The 25962-nt window shown below is 43.4% G+C and overlaps 1 protein-coding gene across 7 annotated transcripts in view; it reads right to left on the reverse strand.

The window, feature by feature from the left end:
• Positions 1–25962, reverse strand: part of ATM (ATM serine/threonine kinase) — a 154878-nt gene that overhangs the window by 31299 nt on the left and 97617 nt on the right. For 6 of the 7 annotated variants that reach the window (XR_015051151.1, XR_015051153.1, XR_015051152.1 and 3 more), the window contains exons 38-53: positions 24129–24297; positions 17950–18037; positions 17631–17765; positions 15600–15684; positions 15415–15503; positions 13959–14061; positions 13420–13562; positions 12915–13010; positions 12707–12829; positions 11528–11765; positions 11244–11411; positions 10855–10974; positions 10390–10601; positions 9953–10160; positions 9718–9831; positions 9376–9522 (exon numbers count right to left, since the gene is read on the reverse strand). Coding sequence is in view for 4 of the 7 variants with exons in the window: in XM_085854439.1 (XP_085710565.1) it covers positions 9376–9522; positions 9718–9831; positions 9953–10160; positions 10390–10601; positions 10855–10974; positions 11244–11411; positions 11528–11765; positions 12707–12829; positions 12915–13010; positions 13420–13562; positions 13959–14061; positions 15415–15503; positions 15600–15684; positions 17631–17765; positions 17950–18037; positions 24129–24297 (2238 nt within the window). In the remaining 3 variants the exon portion in view is untranslated. The remainder of the gene's footprint in view (positions 1–9375; positions 9523–9717; positions 9832–9952; positions 10161–10389; positions 10602–10854; positions 10975–11243; positions 11412–11527; positions 11766–12706; positions 12830–12914; positions 13011–13419; positions 13563–13958; positions 14062–15414; positions 15504–15599; positions 15685–17630; positions 17766–17949; positions 18038–24128; positions 24298–25962) is intronic. The other variant, XM_085854442.1, reaches the window with a different exon arrangement.

Consider the following 25962-nt stretch of genomic DNA (forward strand, 5'->3'; position numbering starts at 1 on the left):
AAAGGGAAACCCAACCATTATAACAAACCGCAGCGCAGGAACATTTAAATACCCGTTAGACTCCGGGAAAGGGATATCTATAAAACACGTACTTACCGAGATAACTACTCTATAGGAATCTGAATGGTGTTCTGTGAATTTCCATAACTGCAACAATATATATATATATATATATATATATATATATATATATATATATATATATATATATATATATATATATATATATATATATGAACTTTACAAGTGTTTGAAAAACAAGTTGAAGTTTGTAGTATTCATTTTTTTGAAAGCGGAAGTCCCACCAACTATCATGTCTAGCCTGAGTGATCACTTGACCATCAAGTGATCTGTAGCTATGGAGGTAATGTTTGGCAGGTGATTTTATTTTCTTTTTTCTTTTTCATGAATGAAGAAAACCTTTGTAAAAACTGAATCGTGAATAATCACAATTCATTGCCAAACAGTACAGCTTTTTCTAAACCATACATTTTAAATCTTAATATACTGCATGTGTATATTATATATATTTTAAACTCTCAGACTCATGTTGATGCTTGTAAATAAATCACATCTTCTTGGAGAACCAAGACAGGAGATATCAATATACTTTGACAAGAATTAAACGAACATAAGCAGACTATATTGACTAACATATATGGTGGATGAGATTTCGATCCTTTGTTACGATTGTGGGATAGATGGAGGAATTATATAGGGAATTTAGCATTGAAGAGAGTTGTTTGGTCCGTGGACGTGTACGAGGCATCTCCATGTAATTAAGTAGGGAAACTATGAGCTAAAGTGTTACGTGTCACCATACGGGGGGGTGGTATCATGTTAATTAGCTACGGATTAAGAATGATTTCCTCCAAGCAAACGTGCCGAGCAGGCAGAAGTGCTGCCTCCAAGGGCGACAGCGGACGGTCACGCCCCCGAGGCTGATTGATAGGCATGACGTCAGGCGAGCAAGGCATGCAGAGCGAGCGGAGGCCCCACCTTCCCGGGTTTTGTGTGAGCAAGCAACGCCCAGGAGGAGGAAACGGTGGTTCGGCGACCTTAGTCAGTGAGAGGAGAGTGAGTGGAGTTCAGTGAGAGCGCACACATGAGGCAGAGTTGATTTTGGAAGTGAAGTTGAGTATGGAGTGAAGGATGCATGTGGTCGAGAAAGAACGTAGTTAGGAGATGGCCTGTAACAACAGGGCTTTACAGCTGGCTTTCCTTTGTCGCAGGAAGAGGACGGCACGATTCTAGTGTTTGTGTTGAGGCGATTTGGCTCACATAGTGAAGCAAGACACTGGCCTTGGCTCTTGGTTGGATCATGAGGAACGGACCCCAAGCCTCGTGTCTGTCAAATAGCGTGTTGGTGAGAACGATCGATGCAAGAAGCAGCTGCACGGGTCTCTGAGCCTTGGTGTTGAGTGCCGCTCGTGGATTGCCTGGCAAACGCTTGTCCTGTTCCGAGAGAAGCGACTTGGCACCATTTTGCGCGTCTGCACATGCTGGTGGAAGCGACTCAATTCCAATTCCCCAAAGACCAGCTCTGGGCCAAGCTCAGTACAAGAACAGAGGAAGGGTTTTCTTTTTATTTTGTTGCCCTTTGTCTGTATATAAGTCTGTGTGTTGAGGTGCCTCGACTTTGGGATTTACTTCACGTTATTATCATTACCTTTTGAATGATTGTCCTTTGTAAATATGTCTGTTTTCATTAAATGTGTTAATTTGAAGAAGCTGTATCCGTGTATTTGTCATGGGGTTTGAGTATTAAACTCCCCTGTGTCTCCGTCGCACCACCATTGCGCCCTTTTCCCACGCACGTGCGCATTAATCTCTGAGAGTTTCAGCTATAGGCCTCCAAGGAAGCAGTTCGGCCATCCGGGGGCTGGTGGTGTTAACTGCCCGTCACCACAAAGTTGGGTTGGGGGGATTAACCTTGGTTGCCACCCCCCACGACACCTTGGTTCGCTGCTTCATGAGCCAGGTGTTCAGATGGGAACATCAGCAGGCCATCTCATTGAATCATTATTTTTACGGACAATTTTGTGGTACCAATTATACACATGTACAAACACCTGATACTTGACGTTGTTTCATTTGCAAACCACAAGATTGTTAGCCTAAAGTAACTTCAGCAATTTGTAAACGATTGCCATCTTCAGACGTTTCATTCAACTCTTTCATTCCACACAATCTGCCAATGTGTGTGCACGTGAACACACACACACACACACACACACACACACACACACACACACACACACACACACACACACACACACACACACACACCCACACACACCAAGATGATTGTGAGGGATAAGCAGTGTGCTTTGCCACCTCCTCGCCTGGGACAGAAAGGACTGATGCCTGCATCAAATACAAGAGTTTCAAAGGCAGTGAAGACTGAGCCAAAAATGGCAGCTTCAATCGGAATGAGGACCTTGCATGAGGCATGCGTTATCACTCCCTTCGACATACGTTTGTGACGCAGCCTGACCCTGCAGCGTGGAGAATTTGTTGACCCCATGCCGTCAGGAATGAAGGCCAGAGCTTTGGCGACTTCCTTTTTCCACGTTCTGCCCGCTGAGGACAAGAGAGACTGAGTTTTGTGGGATCGAGGACCATGCTGAATACGACAACTTTTATGGGAGCAAGAACTGAGCCGAGGCCGGTAGCTTTGGGAAGGCCGAGGGCCGCGCAAGTGGCACCTGTAGTTGTGCCGCCAAACATGCATTTGGGATGTGGCGTGGCATCCTGGCCTTGAATTGTGACTTGTTTGGTTTTTCTGACTCCAACCCTTCGAGGAAGGATTAGATCAAGGAAGGATGAAACTGAGACCAGGCGTACCCTAGAGGTCACATGGAAGGTCACGCGGATCTTCATCGTTGCCACTTCGGGGATGGAGAGAAAAACAAAGCACGGATAAGGAGATGGCTTGGTCCATGAGTCGTAGTCGGAGAGACTCGCGGGTGGAGATAATGACCGGTGGTAGCGGTGGACACATGCACGCATATGTGAATTGTGATTATACATACACATGCACAGTTGGTGGTTGTGATTGTACATGTGCATGAATTGTGATTATACATATGTAATTATCTCACACACACACACACACACACACACACACACACACACACACACACACACACACACACACACACACACACTGTTGAGCAGATGCATCTTACTCCGATTGCTTGACTATGGTATGCTTGTTATTGTATGTTTAGGGTGAGATGAAGGTGGGAGAAGGTAAGAGTGTGTGTCTGTTGGTTTGGTGTATAGTCCTGTTTCTAGTCTGTTGTTTTGAAGTATGAGTGATGTGTCCAGAAAGTGAACGTCGAACTGTGAGCTGTCTAATGTAAACTTCATGGTTGGATGCATCAAATGTAATTCAATTTGGAACTGTGCAAGACTCCGGGGGTATTGATAATGTGGCCCAGTGATGAAGAGGTATTCAGTCGGGGGGGGGGGGGATCCTAATGGGCCTCCCACTTTCCTGGCCGATCCTCAGCATGATACACCTCTGGTGGGCTCAGGCCTAAGTCACATTTGCCACGGTGGCCGTGGGGTCTCCAAAATCTACGGCCACTAGCAATTATACAGCGGCCGCAGTATTTCCACGGTCACACAATGTAGCAGTCACATGTTTTTATTTTTCGGGTAGCCGCACGCGTATTTAGAAATTGTGGAGACCGAAAACGTGGGGTTGCCGTACAGTCTTTGATTTGATGTCGCACGGTGACCTTAACGGGGCCCTGCGGCAGCCATAGAATTTTCAAGGCAGACGCAAGGTGCCCGCAAGGCGACCGCAGGGGGGCCCTAAGGCGAACGTGCGGCCAGACGGACGGTAACGAGTGGGTTCTTTTTTTTTTGCTCTTTTTTTTTACCAGTTCTTTTGTTTCGGCTTGTCGAATTGCTACGGCGAACGTAGAAATGAAAAAAGTTATAACTCCGCGCTATAATTCCACGGCAACCCTACGGCCTGTAAAATATAGCCATATGGCGTAGGGCCACCGTGAGGCCACCTCAGAAACTCTGCGGCCGCCGCACGTTTCTGTCAATTCAGAGGGCGTACGGTCACCGTATCCTCGCCTTAGAGCAAATGTGACTTAGGCCTCAGTTCGCAATAACATCTGCGAGACGAGTCGTGGTGTACCTGGATGACCACGGTTCATCAGCCCTACAGCCATTCCGAATCTGTGAGGGGATGACCTGGTTGCAGCCTAGTCTCCATCGGTGAAGCGAGCCTACACAGAGGCGGTCACCCTTTTGGGTGGCCACTTTTCGGTCGGCAAGCAACTCCGATCAGCGCATCATGGGATTTTCCTCGAAGAGGTTTTCTCATTGCGCTGGGAGCCAATGGCCAGTGTTCCATAGGTCCCCTGCAGAGTACGACAGCTCTGATTTAACATCAAACTGGACTGGTCGGAACTGCGAGAGCAAGAGCTGTCCTTGACGGTCTCACAGCGTGTGGAGGTGTGCCAGTGCAGGGTATCCATCGGCCAATGGGTTCAGGGTTTCCCCAAAAAGAGTTGGTCAGCATTAGGCTCCAACTGGCGGAGCATAGCAAAGACCTTCCCTGGTGGGTTGTGCATGGGCTTGCAGCCTGGGACCTCGCGCCACAGTGCCTCAAATGCACTGCGTGGATCAGCAATGTGCTCCAGGTGTTTCACCCTGGGCTGGCCTCATGGACCAGATCCTGTGACCTGCGGTTTACTCCAATATGCTCTTCACCAATTAGGCAGCTTTGGGCTCATGCCACATGGAGGCCTGGCTCCACTAAAGGCCGGATGCATCGCTGGCCACCAAATCAGGTGGGTCTGGGCTTTGCTTGCCCATGGCTCCCGTTGGGATGCTGATCTGGCTTGCTTGTCCCGGCCCTGGCCGGCGGCAGCTGGTGGGGGGTGGAGGGCTATGATGGAGTCGGACTCAGCCGATGGTTTCCCCCACTCCTATTTGATCAAGCATGTGACCCGCACTCCCTTCAGCCGTTCAGTTCCTCGCTTCTTGGGGATGCCAGACATATCTTCGAGATCGAATGATGACCTGCCGTGCCACAGACTACATCCTGATGATGGGTGCGGATTCTGTGAAGCACTGGCAAATTTCACAGGAACCGTTGATGGGCACGTCGTGAGGCAGCTACAGCGGCTCCGGGCTCAATGGAAATTGGCAAGAGGAGTTGATCCCAAAGCGCCAATTCTCCAGCTCCTGGAGCATATTCGCAGCCTTGAGACCGTGCGTGTTATGGGTCAGGCCCAAACTACGTGCCAGTGTATTGAAGGAGGGGGGAGGAGTTCCCCCGCCCCATCCCTTCAAGGGAATGGGACGGGGGGGGCGTCGGCTCAGCACCACCTCATGGCAGCACTGCGGTGGACCTGATGGTCTCGCCACAAGGAAGGAGTCGTTTTTCTTTGTACCTTCCCTTTTTCAAAAGTTATGCACTTTCACCCATGCATATGTATTCAAATCCTTCACCGAATTAACCCTAAATCACTTCAGTAGCAAATTATTTGTTTGGAAGGTTACAGAATAAGTGTAGTGAAGCAAACATGAAGGCCACAGAGCTTTCCAAAGAAGTCAGACATAAGTGGTGGAGAAGCACCTTTCAGAAGAGGATTACAAGAAGATTTCAGTCACTCATTATCCCTTTGAGTATGGTAAAATCCATCATTAAGAAGTGGAAGATTTATCATATCACTCACATTATACCCAGATTCGGTCAGACATCCAAACTCCGCAGCCAGGCAAGCAGGAAACTGGTTTGCGATGTAACTGTAAATCTAACAATGACTTTGAAAGATTTGCAAGGCTCTATGTAAATCCGAGATGGCGGTCAGTGTTCATCAATCAACAATATCCTGTTTCCTTCACAAAATTGGCCTCCAAGGAAAGGTGGCAAGAAAGAAGCTGAAAAGACGCATCTAAAAGCTTGTATGGAGTTTGTGAAAAGCTTCTTAATTATACTGCCAGGCATGTGGAGAAACATTTTGTGGTCAGACAAGAAAAAAATTGAACTTTTTGTCTAAATTCAAAGTGTTAGGTCTGGTGCAAGCCGAGCACCGTACATCATCCAGTCAGCACCATCCCTTCTGTCAAGCATGGTGGTGGCAGCATCATGTTATGGGGCTGCTTTTCATCAGCAAGGACTGGAAAGCTTGTCAGGATATAAAGGGCAATGGAAGGTGCAAAATACAGGTGAATCCTTGATGAAAACCTGCTTAAGTCAGCAAAAAAATCTGAAACTGGGTAGGAGATTCACATTTCAGCAGAACAACGATCTGAAGCACAAAGCAAAAGCCAGACTGGAGTGGCTGAATAAGAAGAAAATAAATGTTATTGAGTGGCCCAGTCAAAGTCCTGACTTGAATCCAATTGAACATTTATGGCAAGACTTGAAGATTGCAGTCCACCGACGATCCCCATCAAACTTGGCAGAAGGAGAGCAATTTTCACATGAAGAATGGGCAAAGATTTCACCATTTCAATGTGCAAAGCTGGACGTGATCTACCCAAAAGACTCATTCATAGCAGCCATTTCTGAAAAAGGTGCTTCCACCAAGTACTAACTGAAGGGGCTAAATACTTTTACAACCAGTGAATTTTGATTTGTCCATGTGTTTTGCAGTTATTCCTGACATGTACGATGTACCCTCCTTCAAATATAACTGTGTGTACTTTGATCTCTTCAGTTATGAATAAAAAAGTTCATTTGGAAAAATTGTTTCTTCATAAGTTGTAATCCTTATCCTTAAACTACAATTCATGGGCCGGTGTATGTTTGTTCGTGTGTTTGTCGCACTACTCCTCCCACAGTTCTGGACCGATTACATCCAGGCTTGCTCCATAGGATCAGCATGACCACCGCATTTAGTGCATACTGTAGGGGTGTTTTTATCTTTGCCGGTGGTCTTGTGGAGGGGGGGGGGAGGGAGGGGACAAATTCTCTATGTAAATGTGTATCGTGTAGCGCCACCTCCAGGTGGGAAAAGGTAGTACAAGTCCCTACTCTTTCGAGTCCTGCATTCCTGGCCCCACATTTTCCAGTGCAGTGAGGTGCTTTGAATTATAAGCAGTCGGTATGTTTTTGCTTTATGCACGTAACCCGGGGTTTGTTTTTTTTTTGCCTATACATAAGTGTCAGTTGCCTATACACCACCCAAATAAAGAAATGTGTCAGAAGAACATGTTGCATGCTTGGACCAAGGTCGTCCTTCAGGCAGGTACTCTGCTCGTTCCATCTAAACGTGGCATTATTGGTAGGGGGGGGGGAGGGGGGTGAATACTTTTGCAAGCCACTGTGTATACACTCGTTGATATGTGATTATACATATTATACCTGATATATTACACACACACACACACACACACACACACACACACACACACACACACACACACACACACACACACACACACACACACACACACACACACACACACACAATTTGAGACCTGGTAGGACTCCGTTCCACCGCCTGAAACCCACCCACATGTAGAGATAACAGCAAACAACAGCAACCTGCATGCACACTGCACACACACACACACACACACACACGTATATATATATATATATATATATATATATATATATATATATATATATATATATATATATATATATATATATATATATATACTGTATATATATATACACACTATATTATATTAAACTATATTATATTATACTATATTATACTGTATTATATTATATTATACACAAGCACACACAAAGGTGGATACTTTGAGACTTGGGAGGGCTCAATCCCACCTTCTGACGCCGCATGTGGAGATAACAACCAACAACATACACAAATGTCGACACCATGATGAGGTGTTGCCTCAGCCAATCTGCAGTCCCAAATTTTCTGCCAACTGAAAAGAAAATGTGCTGAGTGTACACACAAGATTGGGTATCTGGGTTTATGCTGGAAGGGGGATTGAAGAGATTTGGGGTGGGGGAGGGGTAGGGTGGAAGCGGTACACAATTTAAATTGTGCATATGTCATATGATGATGGCCTCTAAAATTTGGAGTACAAGCCAAATAGCATTTGAAGCACGGCAGCTTACTACACTAATACCTCATTTCACATTGCCCCCATAGAATGCTGATTTGTTATAGAGCTCATTTTTCTGGAGAAAATTTTTACGAAAAATAAATGAAGAAAATCCAAAAGACGCAGCATTCCCCGGGTAAAGGCACCCACTGCCATTTTTGTATTGCATGCACATGCTCTGATCCAATCAGCACTGTTTAATCCACCTTCGTTTTGCAGCAGGATGAGCCTCCTCCCACCTCATCTCCCCCTGCTGCCATTTGGAGGTGAAGGAGCGATGGCAATTGTTCTTTTTATTGATGTTTGTACAGATTTTATGTTTTTGTTCATATTTGCTGATATTAAAATAAAACAAATAAATATTTTTATTTATAACTAGCAGGGTTACCCAGCATTTCCTACGTTGGGGGGGGGGGGTGGTAACTGAGAAGTGGGCAGAAACAAAGGTCTTCAAAATCATTGCTGTCTCATGCGATAAAGCATATATAATATGATCATCACTTATGCATGGTGTTGGCTTAATGGATAGGGTGGCAGGCTTGGGATCTGAAGGTCCTGAATTCAAATCTTGTTTTTCCGTTGAATTAATACCAGGTGTGGTTGACTCAGCCTGTTATCCTTCCGAGGTCGACAAAATGAGTGCCAGCTTGCTGCGATGATTGAGCCATTCAAGTATCCTGCGTCGGAGTGTCGACCCATCCAGGGTTGTGCCCAATAGCCCAGGAGACTGCTTTGGCAGCACGAACGCTCTGTACAGAGTATGGTCCTGATGGACCACTTACATATCACACACAGGTGGTAGGTTTGTCTTCTACCGCCTCCTTTCCAGTCTTGCACCTTCTGTCCTTTCCGTGGTCTGTCCCACCCATTCCTTCCCAAAATCCAGACTTACTTCTCACCTCCACTCATTTGTTCCTCTTTTTCCGCATCTGTAGAACGAACTTCCTCAGTCTCTTCAATCTCATTCATCCCTTCTGGGACAGCTGTTCTTCACCATCTCAGGTCATCCCCCATCCAATCATCAACCCTCCCCAATCCCACCTCTTTCTAGGTTCCGTTTTTTTCTTATACTTCCGTAAATGAGAGTTTGTGGCTGTATCCATTTTGTTCACCCCATGACTCCCCATGTTCCTTATTTCTCTGTCTATTTTGTCTCCCTCAACCCTGCGGTTGGAGCCCACCCCCCTCCCCTCCCCACTCCTTCTACTGTTCTTTTTGTTCTGTTACATCCTGGTCTGTTCCATGTTCTAGCTCCTCCACAGGAAGACACTGTACACAAAAAGGTGATATTTCTCATCAATCACCAACCTCAGTGACAGCATCCCTTGGAACACTTCGCGAAGACTGCTTTCCCCGAGTGGATTTCAACAAACACTCGTCCTTGTTGGCATTCACAAGCGCCAAGACCACGAGCAGGCAATGATGAGGGTGCTGCAATGTGGTCCTGAGGATCACCTGTAGCGCCAGGGAAATCAAAGGTATTATTTAGCTTAAGATCATTGGACAATCTCTTCATGAAAATGACAAAATATAATATGTGGACAAATTGATAAATGGGCTTTGGAAGACAAATATAATTTGTAATATGAGACCAAGCACATTGTAAGGAAATGAGGGCACAAAATATTCTCGAGTCTCGACTCCACACACCTTCTTGAGAGCATCATGGAACATGTTACAGGTGTTTTCAGAAGAACCCATCCGAGCTGCCAATTGGTAAATCAGAGGTATTAGTCGATGAGACGGCACGTTTAACAGACCCTCCTGGAGGGAAACATATGAGGGGCAAAGGGGCAAAGTTAATGAAGGAAGAAGCTGATAGAGTCTCAGACTCGGGAAGCCTCGCACACCCGAATGGTGATCAAAATGACTGTCCCTTTGATACCTGAACCTTCGCAGTTATTTCTGGATCAGTGGCATTATCAAGCCACAGGGAAGCAAGACGGAAGATGGGAGCATCATGTGGTGTGCCAGCCCTCAAGCTGCTCAAATAACCAACTACGGCCTGGGATAAAGCTTCAGCCCGACCTTCCTCCAGTCTTGTTACTTCTTTCTCATCTAGCTCGCTTTCTTTCTGTAGCCGCATTGTATACCTTTGAGAAATAGAATATGGAGAAGCAAATACATGTGAAAGCATAATACATATCCGTCAGGATGCACAAAGAATCATTTCCACTATTAACTGTGATTTGCTTTGCAAAGAGCTTTCCCCCCATCAGAAACCAGATTGGTCATGACAAGTCACCCGTCCTGGCTCTTTATTGGAGGGAATCAAGCAGCATCTCTGGTCATCCCAGAGACGACTATATTTGCTGTGGGTACCTCGAGGGATTCACTCGGTGCTCTTTATGCAGATGTACTTTGTGCTTGGCCTGGCTCAGCAGTGAGCGCTTTGTCTCAAATTCTGCCGAGCACATGTACTTCACCAGCTCACGGTACCGCCTGTCTGCGAACCTGCCCAGTGCCAGGTGCACCTCTGCAAGTCCACCAGGTCCTAGATCTCCAGAGGGAGCTTGCTCTGCCATACGCACAGACTATTAAAAAGTATAAATAAATGCCACCACCCTGTTCATGAGAAAAATACATTTTCATGGAAGCATAGAAAGTTTCATCACAAGTTTGCAGGATACTCTCCACATATCCTTTGCTGTACAGGAACCATCAACCCTTTGAAAATACCATCCCAAAGATGATCCCATTTTAGGATGCATTTACAAGCTGACACAAAGCTGATAGTGCAACTGTGACTTGGAGTAATTTCGGTCTAGCAATTGCATACATACTGACCTTCTGAAGATATTGAGACAAGATCGTAGCTGGACGCTGAGCACAGCTGTCAAACTGCCACTCACCATACAAGCGCAGACACTTCACATACAGTCCACAACATGTGCCCTGTCCTTCCACCTGAAATGCCATTCACACTGTACTTCATACTCTTAACAGACTTGTGCAAAATGCAATAAAAAGCAAACATTTATTGTTTAAGGAAGAAGAAAGTGGAAAGCTTTGGAAGAGGTTGAAATATGACAGGTACAACCTTTCAATAGGCATGAAAATAGAACTAGTACTCATGACAATTGACCTCTAATTAAGTAAACACTCAATTTTTTCAAGATCAAACGATTAATGAAAAGTGATGAGGTTACACAAGTAGCCAAGTGAGGCCCCCATACCTCTTTGGATAATTTTTCCAACAGATCTTTCATGAGCCGTAAAGCGAATGCAGGTTCCTGCTGAGCCCAATGGGCCTGCGCCTCCTCCAGTTGCCATGCCAATGCTCCAGATGTATCAAAGGGGAAGCCACCACACTGGTGGGCGGCTTGCACTGCCCGTAGTGATAGCTAGGCAAATGAAAGTAAAAGCATAAAATGATGACATAAGTCACATAGTTGTACGGTATTAGGACATTCTAACAAACCAAAAACGACATAAAAAAAAAAAACAGACTTGTACCCACCTGACAGTGGCCTGCGAGCCTTGCTTGTCGAGCAGTCTCTGCCAAGCAGTCAAGAAGGCTGGTGTTCAAAAGGTTATGGGCAGTGCTGTTTTCGGGTACAATTTTCAAGGCTTCATGGAGCAGTGCAGATCGCAGAGATAGGACCAGTTCTTGCATCCAGAAGTCTGATCCCTGGAGAAGATCAAGTCGACGACTCCAGTCAGTACAGAGCTTGGAGATCAGCTCATCGCTGGGACCACTGGAAAGGTGCCGACCAACAAAATGTTGTCAAGTGAATGGTCAAATGCATCACGGACACAAAGAGATACGAATCCTATTTCAAATGAATCATCATGAATATACAAGAGCTAAGATTCCTTAAAATACCTCAATTTAGCAAGCAAGGGAAGGAACGAACAGAAAAAGAGTAAGGAGAGAAGGAAACACAGTAACCTGCAAGGAGAATGGTGGGGTTAGGAGGAATAAATGGGGTTTAAAAAATGTGGATAAAGATGGGGGAGGAGGTGACATGAGATGGTTGTGCACCAATGGCTGGCAGCCCTGAAGAAAAGAGTAAGATTGAACAGCCTTAGGCAGGTGGTTCCCCAAACGGAAGAAAAGAGGAACAGAATAATTGAGGTGGGCCTTGATTTTGGAGTTTAACCATTAGTGGGTAACTCGAAGAATGCGCTCATCACAGGAGTTACTGAGAAGGATTGGAGAACTGAAAGCAGAGGGAAATATTCCGGAGTCCATGGACTTCTCTGCATTGTGAAAGCAACAAACCTTGTGAGAGAAACACATAGAGATCTATTTTCCCCATGCTTTCTACTCTTTCCTTACTTTTTCTCCTCTCTCCTCTGGTTTAACAGTTTTTCAATGAACTTCCCTCTTTGCCCATCATCCATGTGTCATAAAGGATATATTATTTATAGGGGATTTAAAAGGTGTTGAAAAAAAACAAATAAAAAATGGGAGGATCATTTCTCCATTGCTTATCCCAATGGGATCTATCAGTTACTTTAATATGAACATCTGAAACTAAATAAAACATAATGATAAACAACGATAATGGAACAGCTTTACGTGACACAGCAACGATTGTCATTTATAAAATGCCAAACTTCTGTCTTCTTACTGCAAGAAAGGCAAACTTGGTGTACAGATGCCTAAGAGTGTTTGAATGTGTGAAAGCCGTACCTACTACTGAAGACTGCAATCATATCTTCTGCCTCATTCAAAGCTTGCAACTTTGCCAGCGTTGGGTAGAGTGTATGAACGGACTCCAAACTTTTTGTGCACAGAGTGGACAACTCCGTAACTCTACAGATAAACAATGTAAGATCAGCATACCGAGACTAACCCGCAACTAAAGGGGTTGGGTTATCAAAACACAACAGCAGTGTACCGCGTGCTCGCAAGGATCCGCTTTGCCGTCTTGAAGTCTCTATCCTCCATCACCCGCAGGCTTTGCAGAACTCCTTCATGAAATCCATGGCCTTCCCTGTATACATCCAAAAGAAAGATCATGAAGCAAACCAAACTGAGTGTATTCCCTTAAAAAAAGTGTGTTCAGTCATGTAGGTTGCATGATTTATACTTGTGGAGTGACAGAATGTTTTTAACGACTTCCCTTACAAAGCATTTCAATGCAGGAAGAATCCATTATGCCCATCAAGCCTGCAGAATGACTGTCAACATATGGTTGCTTTTCCATGCTCTATCCTTTGTAAATGCTGAGCATCAAGCAAGGAAACATCAAGCAAGGAAGTCGGCTAGGATTCGAACCACTGACCTCCCAGACTCAGAGCAGATGCTCTAACCATTACACCACCAACTCTGGTTCAGAAAAATGTATCTCGGGTCAATGGATCGGTGTGGAACAAAATGATTTATGAGTGTCCTGATCAGACCTTTCAGCCGGGAGACAATCCCATTGTCCACTCCGCCAAGCTGCCTGAAACCGCAATTCTCGTAACTCTTGGGAATCCTTCTGATGATTCATGCCTCTAAGGCAAAGGTCCATCACCGAACTCAAGCCGCACTGCTGCAAAGCCTTTGGAGAAAGAAGGGGAAAAAATATCTCCCTACAACAATACCATGAACCATTTCAAAAAAAGGACAGTGAGCAATGGTCACATGGGTTTATAAATGTTTACATAAGTACCGATCATGGGTGGCTGTGTTAGAATCAACGTTGTGGTTTTCTGAAACTCAAATAAAATGAATGCAACGATCACCAACAAATTAATGGGTAAGAAATAAATGATTTCCTTGGCAAGTAAAGACATCCTGGGATAAATAAATAACCTACAAGGAAATTAAAAAAGAGAAAGGTATTAAAAACAGAGATAGAAAGTCCCACTGGATGTTATTACACACACCTCTTACGCTATTCACACATAATCCGAGCTGAGCAGAGTTGAAAATTCCAGCATTTGACAAAACAAACCTGCAGGATGGCACTCTGACGCACCACTTCCGGCAGCTCTGATTCGAGTTCAAGTGCGGAGAGGACACGTTCCCACGATCCCACCTGTTGATATGTACAAACCCTGGAATATATAAAATGCGAACAATTTGTTTTCATGTGTAAGCAGCTGCTTAGAGGCTCATCATTGAAATACTGTAGACATTAAAGTTGTGATAAAACGCTTATTTGGGCCCAATGCTATGTGTCATTTCATTTCCACGAGAGCCATTCTTTGGTTCAATCCCAGAGCGTTTCGACCATCATCCCTTCCTATTCATTCTTTGATTTTGGTTTTGAGTTATAAACTTCACCCCAGTTTTTTGGCAGATCATGAATCCCTCATCATCGTAAACAATAAAAAAAACAAGAACGGCACTTGGTGGAGCATATACCTCCACCAGACTGAACAGTTAACGTTTTATATCATACTAATAAGTCGGATCAGTATCTGAACCAAAATCGAATCGGCTTGTTCTTGTCATCTATCCACCTCACCGACCAAGTTTTGTCATAACCCGTCGAACACATTACGAGATATCATGCTAAATATCGTTTTTGCTCGATCTCTCAATTATGAAAAATCACTTCAAAAAATTCCAGTTTCCAGATCTTCCAAATCTAATCAATTCGTCCTTGGCGTACACCCAACCTGTCAACCATGTTTCATCCAAATCCGTCCATAACGCTTTGAGATATCGTGCCTGCAGACAGACAGACAGACAGACAGACAGACAGACAGACAAACAGGGTTGAAAACATAACCTCTGTCCACCTTAGGTGACAGAGGTAAGAAAAGAGATGAATAGCAGGCAATGATGAGGCTGGCAATGTGACAGCATGGCTTGGTGAAATGAGGTCATCGCTTTCGGTGAATTGAGTCACAAACAAACCATTTGTGATGTTTTTGTGGCTCAATTTTCCACGTATTATGTTGAAGGATTACCAAGTTTGTCAAACATTGTGGAGATTTGAGGCAGGAGAACTGATGATGTGCGTAGGAGTTTCCCAGGGCATGCTGTTTGAAGAAGTTTGACCCACCGCTCTGAAGCTATCATCCCCTAGGGCCTAGTATGCACATAAATAATCGTGGTTGACACGAGCTCATTTCAGGATTGAGTTTGACATGTTATTTTGACAGCAGTTGTTGAGTAATGTAGTCCCTCTGTGTCATTTCATTCTGAAGGATTTCCAAATCTGTTTATGATCATCTTTGAGAGAAAGAAGCAAGATATCCCAAAGTTTTGATATCCAAGCCCCATGCTCAGCTGCAATGCAACGACATCAAACCATGATCTTATGTGTGAGAACATATGCATTGGTGTCATCAACACAAACAGTAAAATGCAAAGAATGTTTTGCCATTCAATAGACTAAAAGAGCAAATGATTCACAAGGCTGCACAACAGTGCCATATGATCTAAGCCTTGCCACTGACCTCGCCATTTGCTTGTCCTTGAGATCGGCTCCGCAGGCCATGAGACCATCCGGTTCTCCAATACTCCTATATATCTGCAGCAGCAACTCCTGACATAAAAAAAAAACAAATTATAAACGTATTATCATTGCATTCTGCACGGAAGTAATGTATTTTTTGCCACACTATGCAGAAGGTTTTCCTACCTGAACAGCAGGATCTGTTTCATCCTGCTCTACCTTTACGCTATCTTCCAAATCTGAAGATTCTGTTAGTGCTGGTACTTGGGAACTGGAGACAAAATGTTAAAGTTAAAGACAGAATGTTTAAAGCACAAAATTCAAACTATTGCACGGAAACCCGTATAAAGTTGCAAAGTGAGATTCAAGATGGTGGCTTAATGCATGAAGTCAACATAGACTGATCTGGGCGACTCAGGCCACACCCACCAGTTGGATAAACACGACGTAAATGGCAAGAATCAAGAAGCTTTCATCTTGAGGGGCTGTCAATTACATATACAAGATGTGGGTGAGGAGGAGGAGGGGAGCTAGACTGAGTAAACGAAAATATCGAGAAAAGGAAGAGAAGGGAGGATGACAGGAGAGCAGGAGAGATGGTTAAATGAGATTAGAGGGGTGTGGGAGGATATAGGAGTAACTGAAGGGAAGGGGCATGTTTTGAGTTGTGGGGAGAGGGGAAGGATAATAATTACACCACATTTGCGGATGTAATAACTAGATAGTCCCTGACTGCACAATTTTAGTTATTTTCTTTATTTATAAGTTACTGTGACAGTTTTCTAAAGTGTGAGAATATAATTTTAGAGATATAACAAATTACCAAAGCCAAGACTAATGCTTTTATTGCACATACATTATGAACGGACAGAGTTGCATCAACTCCATTCTATCAGCAAATGTTGCCGAGTCTTACACAATTACGGCAATGAAAAGCAACAAAGGGCTGCAGGGTGCTGTCAGAACACAAGACCATCAAATCAGAACACATGTCACATTTCATTTCACTCACTGCAAATGCATTGCTTACCTTTTCATCTTACAAATGTGGTGCTTGTGAAACGGTCTACAATGGGCCCAATATATCATTGTGCACTTCTACTATAAATGGATGAGGTGTGTGTGTGTGTGTGTGTGTGTGTGTGTGTGTGTGTGTGTGTGTGTGTGTGTGTGTGTGTGTGTGTGTGTGTGTGTGTGTGTGTGTGTGTGTGTGTGTGTCATGTTTTTTTGTGGCATTGCGCTGGAGCATTCTGATGTGTAATGTGGCACACCCAAATGATCATCATGGCCTCCTGAGTTGATTAGGCTAATCAACTACAAAAAAATCATTAGAATCCCCATATTTTAAATGCACACCATGTGAAGGTGTCTAAAGCAGCTCAATATGTTGTAATTCTAATTACAAAATAAAGAACAAAAACAATGATCACATTGTCACAAAGCATATATTAATACTCATAATATTGACAACAATAATAATAATAGTAGCATCATGTGGTAATAATAATAATATTATTAACGAACATACAGTGTAATCCCTACACTGGCCCAAGCACATCTGGGCTTGGTGAAAGGCAAGCTAATGCTCAAGCAGTACAGCAGGCAGGTATGCAATAAGGCTGTGAAGACCAATGAAAATTTGGTCCATCGGATAACTAGTTAGCAAAAGAGTTGTGATGCCGTGTATGCTTCAGCAGTCAAAACTTTTGCTTTGGCTTTTCTTGGTTGACATATCCACAATGTTGGGCAGGAGATTGCTGTGCACGGCTGTCAAGCTGCCCGGCCGTTTACTCAACGTGTCATTGCAAATGGCAAATTGAAAGTACATGGGATGAGGTGTCATTCTCTGTGAGCTCTAGGACCTGAACTCGAGCAGAACCTCCACAAAAAACGCTCTATAAATTCCATTTGTAAAGGAGGACCATCTAATTTTTGCAAACATAAATGCCCTCTGTAGAAGCACACCTCTTACATGCCACAATCATATGTTATTTTCATCATTGGATTTTCCATTGCTAAAATGGGAGAAGTGGTGTTACGAGAACACCTGACTTAACAGTGCTCTCCGATTGGCTGAGCAGGAACAAGAGAGGGTCGGTCTATTTTAAAACTTGCGACACAATGGAGAAAACATGACAAAAAATAAAAACACAAAACAAATGATAGGTACATTGCAGAGTAATAGAAGGATGTTGCATGCAATTGTGAGTCAGGCACCTGAGTGAAGCGACATGTATCTCTGTGTAGAGCAGGGCAGTGAAATGTGCTCCACAGTCCTGTGCTGACCAAGCCACCTGCAGCAGATCTAGGTCCAACCAAAAGTTGTTGTCCCATGGTGTCTCAGACTCTGACCTGACTCCGGCGTGCCAAGTAAGCATCAAGTCGTGCATGGTACATGAAGAATGAGAAAGATAAAAATCAAGATGAATGTATGTAAAATTGTGCAAGTGTAGGTGTTCTGTTGCTGCATTTAAAAAAAAAAGGTTTACAACATCTGTAAGGGGTCACAGTTGGGGTCAAGCTTGATCTGCCTCACCGGTTCTGCTGTCTCAGGAAGTTGAGTGCATATAACAGAGAGCGGACAGTAGAATGCAACGCGTCTTGATCTTCCTTCTCACTTCCTGCTGGAGACAAATGGCAGGAATATTTTTTTTTGATTTTAACAAGAGCAATACAAATACATGATGATAAAAGGGAGAGGGGGATATTATTTTTCCACAGGATATAATGTTTCCAGTGTCGTATCACGAGTCATTTGCCAGATCACAGAAAAGCTCGTGTAATATAGATCGTTTTATTTTCAGTGATTAATTAGCTTATTCACAAAACAGAAGGGCTGAGAATAGGGAGTGCATGACCTGTTCTGAATCTCGATATTCCTCAACACAGAGTGCAAGCAGCACATTTGATTGGTCGAGATGGCGTAATATAGCATAATATTTTGTCCAAGCACTGTAAACTGGAGGGTTTTTGAAGTGCCAACATGGCGATTTGTGTTCTACAATGTTCAAGTATATTTAATTCAAATGAAAAATAATAAATGTTTTTAAGGCTGTAGATTTTTTTTTAGTAAGTTTACCGCCATTGACGCACCATCTTTTACACCACCTCATTGAACGTTAAATTAGTTATTCGTACCTGTTGTTTATGTCCTTTATGACATCCTTAAAAACAGTAGGTTTCCTGTTTAGAATGATTTTCAATTTTGTTTGACTGCCAGACAGACAGACAGACTAAAACAATTACCTTACTCTGTGCACATGCGCATTCGGGACGAGATTCCATACAATTTGCCAAATTAATAACCAAAGTATTGCGAAACTGCAGGTTCGTGTTCTGATTCATGTTCCGATGAGTGTTCTACACTATTCAAAATATAAAACTCTATTGAAATTAAGTAGTTCCTCAATTATAGACCGACTCCTGCAGACAGATAACCCGACAGACAGAAGACAAAGTGAACCAATTGCCTTTTCGCTTCGCATGTTGCGGGGTAATAAATAATTAAGGAAATGTCAAAAAAAAAAAAAACTCGAAGGAAATAAAACTTCCACCGATAACTCTCCACATTTATCTTGATGCAAACAAGACTCCAAGAGAGCATTGAAGTACAATCCTCAGATAATTTAAACAGCAACAAGCTAACAAGGGTTCACAATCTCATTGGAGTAACTGAGCAATCAGATATTTGAGTAACTGAGTGGGTACACAATTCTAAGTTCAGATATGTTATACAAATATGCATGTAAATTGAGCAAGAAAAATGTTGTTAGTCATATAATCACATCAGTGTTTGTTTAGCCTATGCTACTTTGCTGTCACGCTCAGTGGTGTAATGGTTAAAGCATCTGCTCTAGGTCTGCGAAGTCGGTGTTTCTAACCCTGGCCTAGTCATATCAAAGACTTTTAAAATGGTACGTGCTGCTTCCTTGTTTGATGCTCAGCATTTAAAAAGGTTAGAACACAAACAACCATATGATGGCAACCATTGCACAGGCTTAATGGGCCTTATGGCCTATTCCTGCATTAAAGTTCCTTGTGAGAAACCCCACAAAAGAAAAAGGTATTTATTTCAAAAGCTTTGGTGAACCCGATGTGAAAACATTCATTTGCATAATGCAAGCACTTGTTCGTGGAGCAAACGGTTTCTCTGCCTTGCCTCTTCACATTCTGGGGAAGGTTGAGCGGAGTATAATTTTCATTATTAAGCCTGCCCCAATATAATGGGGGGAGGGGGGCTTATACATGTTATCAGGTTTCTTTCTGCAATTAGCAGCCCCAATTTTTAATGGTACCCCAGAGTTTCTTAAATCCAAGCCTGGTGTTGGTGCAGTGGTTAGGGCAGTGGCTTGGGATCCAAAAGGTCCTGAGTTCAAGCCCCGTTTGGCCATTGAATTAATACACCAGGGGGTTGACTCAGCCTGTCATCCTTCCGAGGTCGGCGAAATGAGTACCAGTATACTGGGCCGGTGTATATCCCGGTTAAAATAGGTGTACCATATCCCTGTGTCGTAAGAGGCGACCAGGGTTGCGTCAGGAAGGGCATCTGGCATAAAACATGTGCCAAATCACTATGCGGATCATACGGATGATCCGCTGTGGCGACCCCTAACGGGAGCAGCCGAAAGAAGAAGAAGAAGTTTCTTAAATCCCGAGGAGTACTAAACCACCATTTAGGTTTTTCTCACATTTTTTCTGCTAATGTCCGATAATTTTCAAAATGAAATTTTGCATCAATAATGGGAAGACCAAGTATGTGGGGTTGCCAATTTTTTTTGACCTTGACTTAATTTAAGGTCGGAGAGAAGGGAGGGAAGCGGAGAGGACAGAGGGAAGGGAGAGGACGGAGTGAGGGGAGAGGAGAGGATGGAAGGAGGGGAGAGGAGAGGATGGAGGGGAGAGGAGAGGATGGTGGGAGGAGAGAGAGGAGAGGATGGTGGGAGGAGGGAGGGGAAGCTAGGAAGGAGGAAAGAGTGAGGAAAGGGGGGGAGGGGAACAGCGATGCCTCATCAAACGTTGCTATGCACTGCAGGGGGGGTGCAAGGAGGGGGTGAGAGACAGAGAGAGAGAGAGAGAGAGAGAGAGGAGGAAAAAAAAATAGAAAGGTGAGGGGTGGAGGTGGGGTTAGAAAAAATAATGGTATATTATGCTGCATGACCGAACACACACACAAAAAAAAAACTCATGTCAGAACAGCTGTACACACAACGACACAGCAGAGTTTGTAAAGTAATCCTCTGGCACATCTACAAAAACTTTGATATCCCAGTTCCAGAGAATTCGTGGGAACATTAACCAAAGCAATCACTGAAACATGGAAGTTCCGCTCACGTATGATCGAATGATCTAATCAAATGTGAACATCTAAAAACAAAGCATTGTGACCAGATGTCATACTTTGGCACAAAAAAGAGAAGGCATTGCTAATTGATGTGTAAATACCAGTAATTATGGACTAAACGATTCAGAAATCAAGAAAATGGCCAAATACCAAGACCTCAAGAATGAAGTGAAAAGATCCTGGAAGCTGAAGAATGCCAAAGTTGTACCAGTGATAGTTAGAGCTATGAGAATGATGATGAATAACCTCACAGAGATATTAAAAACCATCCCTGGGAATATTACTACAAGCAAACTACAATTGGAAGCTGTCTGCGGCTCAGTGACAATCCTGAAGAGAGCTCTCGGCACAAAACTTCACAGCTTGGTCCATGAATCGTGACCCATTACCAAAATGAAGATGAATATTTTGAGCCTGCCCTGGGAGGACTCCATTCCACATTCTGAAATTTGCATATGTACACACACACACACACACACACACACACACACACACACACACACACACACACACACACACACACACACACACACACACACACACACACACATGAATACTTCTTCCATGCTATCTTCCTGGCAAAGATCTGCCTGCATGCATGCATGCATGCTTGTACATGCAGCGACCTTTGCACCCCACTGATCGGCTCACTCCAAAACTGATTCGTTACATGCTAGTCCCCGCAAAAGAGGGGGAAGGGTGGGGAAGCAGAGGGAGGGTGGGGGAGTAGGGGGAGGGGTGGGAGAGAGAGAGATAGAGGGAGGGAAGAGGAAAGGGGGGAGAGGGGAGGGATCAGAGAGAGAAGGAGGGGTCGGAAAGAGGGAGAGAGAGGGGTGCCGTGGGATCGGGGTGAAAGAGTGGAGGGGGGGAAGAGGGAGAGAGGTGGGGGGGAGGGGTGAGAGGGAGAGGGGCAAGGGATTCCGGCAGATGTGACGCCCAGTTTATCGTCCATCCGAGAGACGACACACACATTCATGAATCACCCTGCCTGTGAAACACCAGGATGAGAGTTTACAGCTGGGTCGGGATTTGAATCCAGGCTACACAGAGCGAGCGTGCGTACCTCTCGGCTCTCCTGCCATGATGTGGCAATTCATTATTTCATAACTCAAAACATTTTTTACTCATTGTGATCAAAGAGTTTATTTTCCCTTCCTAGCTCCAGGATAGAACCGCGGTATCACCATTGAAACTTGAAGAACGCATGCTAAGAGGCTTCACCAAGCAAAACGGCTGAAGAAAAAAAAACAAAAACGAAATGTTTAATTTATATTTGTATTTATCTCTGCCGAAGTGACAGGTCATACAAAAAGGGGAGACGTCGTGGAAAATAAAATTTCACATTTTCAGAGAGCCAGCCACCGCACCGCACCACCGCAACAGCCACCACCGCATATATCTGTTGCACCGCAGAACAACACGTGGCCAGCGCAAGCGAGTAGCCCTGAACTTTATTGAAGTCGATCGATGTACAGTATGCAGTGCCAGTGCCAATATTGTAGAGTTCTCGCCAAGTGGCTTAAGCACTCCAACAAAACGGTTGATAAGAAACGGCTCACTTGGTACGCGATTAGCAATCACTGAATGGTCATTTTAAACATACACCTTCCGGAGATGCTGGCAATGTCAAATATGTCCGAATTGCACAAATGAACACTTTTTTTAGGAGTCTGAACTGCTTCCAAGTTCAATTCAGGAGCTTAAATTTTGTAATTCTGCTTAGTTTTAGAGATTTATATGAACCCTTCCTCGTTAAAGGTCAAGATCAAATGGTGGTCTGAAAAAAAAACAAAAAAAACCGCTTTCTTTTTTGGTCTGCTCAGTTTTTTCGAATGTGGAATCTCAAAGACCGCTTGGCCTTCCAAGATGTTCTTGCATTATAATAATGAACTTGCGATGAAGCTATGCACCTGATATACATTTTCGGATTGTGACCGAATTAACAAAAAACATCTTTTTGATCATAACTTGAATAATTTTCCTCAGATTTTCATGATGTTGAGTTCTATGGATAGATTGTAGATGGGGACACATTTTCTTAATTTACACTCTATCCCGAAATGTTGAAGGTCAAGGTCATATGGCAGTCTGGAATTAATATGGTCATCGTTGTATCATAGGTGCCCAGTGAGGCTTATCCTTGACAATCACTTTGTGATTGCATATATCTAGTTTTAAAATTTCTGTGACAAACAATGAAGAAACCACAAAGTAAAAGCACTTCAATAAACTGAAAATAACAATCCGTTAGGAATTTGGGACAAAATATTTTCATAGAAATCACGAATGCTGCCTCAAAGCTGCAGCTTGGAGTTGGAGCATTGTGCTCATTTTCATTGTGCTTGAAATAATAAGAAGGTCGGTTCAAAAGTAATACCTCATTTTATTTCTCACAATAAAAATTACAGGGAATGAATGCGCACACATATTTGGCAAATATGAAGTTATTTTTCCACATCGTCTTCGTCAATGGGAATGCACTTTAATGAGTGCATGAATCGACTCTCATTTTCCAGTGTTACTGCATTTACAGGCCGACCACGTCGAGGCTCGTCGCCGATATCAGTTTCCCCACTCTTGAAACGCTTTTCCCAGCATCTAACGGTGCTCGTATCAATGGTAGAGTCGCCGTACACATTATTTAAACGCCTATGAATATCCACTGGAGGAACCTCTTTCGCAGTAAGAAATTCAAGAACTGTTCTCTGCTTCATACACACATCTAGCGGGACAGCTATTGAAAGGATGGTGTGTTGTCACGTGACCGACTACAGTGCCGCTCAATGTTTAAATTGGTGGGAGATACATACCTTTAATTGTGATCTCGCGTAGCTTTCCAATGACACTTTGGTGCAATATGTTCTTTTCATTCAGTTGAGATAATTGGTGCATTGTACAATCGAACTAAATCCATGACATTGCAAATTCAGCTTCATGATTTCATGATGAGAAGTTATTTTATTTCAAAATATCATGCTCTGATAAGAGGCTGCACATATAAGTACGTCTAAAGGGTGTTTCAACATTTATCATTTCATGAAACGTTGATTGACCTCAATAGGTGTTAAATATTTGAGCACCCCAGTCCTAACAACGATTTTATTTTTTCTACTTTACTAAACAAGTTTGGGTACATGCAGTATTATAATAGAAAACTATAAACTGGTCTACACAATAATTTTCTCCAAATTATGTGGATAGTTATGGATTTCTGTTGCAAGATTATTGCAGGTTTCAGTTATTAGGTTACTGAGGCTAAATATTAAGCCTACAAGCCCAAATTGAGACACAGCAAAGCTTGGAAAAAGAAGTGCAAGTGTTTTCACTGTAATATATGTTGCACCGAGTTGTAATTCCATTCATTCCTCACTGACCAGGTGGCTGGGTGAGCAACGTCACATTGAGTGACAGCTGAGGTGAGCAACGTTTGAAGACTGAGGAGAACTTTTGAGAAATGAGATGGCAATGAGAGTCGTTGGTGTCTTTGATCAACGCATCTCGAAGCAGATATGGAAAGAGATGGACGGAGAGATCATGACTGGCCTGGGGAGGAACGGAGAGAGCGGGTGGTTTGAAAGGAGACAAAGAAAAAGATGTCTAATGTGTTCCCACTTGGCTTGTCTGAAATATTGTCAAAATGTTATTTGAATTTTTGGTAAGTGCAAGGAAACAGCATAACTATGGATGTAATTATAACATTTTTAGCTAACCTGCACTTTAGTCAGGTGAGCTTATGTGATCGAGCAGTGTCTGTAGGTGAGTAAGTCAGTCAATCCATAAACACTTCAGTCATTATCGCTTGAACCAAACATAGGACTTCACATCTGATGCCTAACGAAGGTGTATTGACTGCATCAAAATCAGTGCTCATTAAGGGGATCTACAGGGGGATTTTTGAGCCCCACAACATAGGTATATGTTCTCTTCTCTGAAACTAGAAACACAGTTTTGATGACACTTGACCACAACATTCATCACCCATGATGTACCAAAGTTTATCGACAGCATCAAAATCTGCGCTCCCTAAGGGGGTCTACGGGGGGGTCACCCCACCCAACATAGGCATATGCTCTCTTCTCCGAAACTACACACACGATTTTGATGAAACTTGACCACAACATTCATCACCCATGATGTACCAAATTTTATCGACCGCATCGAAATCTGCACTCATTAAGGGAGTCTACGGAGGGGTTTTTCACCACCAAAAGTATGTACTTGCTCTCCTCTCCCCTAACTACAAACATGATTTTGATGAAACTTGCCCACAACCTTCATCACCCGTGATATACCTAAGTGTTTCGACCGCATCAAAATCTGCATTCATTGAGAGTGTCTATGGGGGGGGGGGGTTGACTCCCCCAAAATAGGTCTGCGCTCATTAAGAGGGTCTACAGTGGTGGGGTGGGGTGGGGGGAAGGGTGGGGTAGGGTGGAGCATGGTTGACCCCCAAAAATAGGTATTTGCTCTCTTCTCCGAAACTACACACACTATTTTGATGAAACTTGACCACAACCTTCATCGCCCGTGATGTACCAAAGTTTGTCCATGGCATTAAAAATAAAATGTCATAGCCCCCATGGTTTTAGTAATTTGGCTGTACAAAGTTAAGGAGCTAGCCTATATTAACAAGAATTATGTGTATGCGCAACTGACTTGAGTGGTCATGTGACACGGAAGATTGCATACGATTGTGTTATTCGGTCATGAATATTAATGATATGGGTCACGTAGTTATATAGTGTAAGATAGTTGGTCACGTGACATATATGATGTTTTCAATTGGGATGCAAGTTTCGTACAAAAGGGATTCGGTTTGTTTGTTTGTTTTTTTTTTGTTTTTTTTTTGGAAGGGGGCGGGGGGATGTGGAGAGTCGGCCATCCGCCAGTCAGCCATCTTGGATCTGACCTCAAAAAAAAAAGACGCATATGTATGCCATCATTCATCATCTGCGTGCTAAGTTTGAACAAGATCGGTCGATGCATGTCCGATAAATTTTTAAGGATGTGTTCATTGCTGGGCTTTTTTTACATGAAAATGTTTTCTGATCAGCTTTTGTAAACTGTATTTAAAGGTGGTTGGGGTGAAATTGAAAAGAGCAATCAGAATATATTTTTTCATTTACATGAAATATTCTTCATGGTATAGGTATGGAAAAAAAAGAAGAATAAAATAAAATTGTAAGGTCATCAGCAAATTTTCTGAGA

This window comes from Eptatretus burgeri, chromosome 14, assembly GCF_056783735.1.
Source record: "Eptatretus burgeri isolate ZD-2024b chromosome 14, Ebu_testis_v1, whole genome shotgun sequence".
Taxonomy (NCBI): domain Eukaryota; kingdom Metazoa; phylum Chordata; class Myxini; order Myxiniformes; family Myxinidae; genus Eptatretus; species Eptatretus burgeri.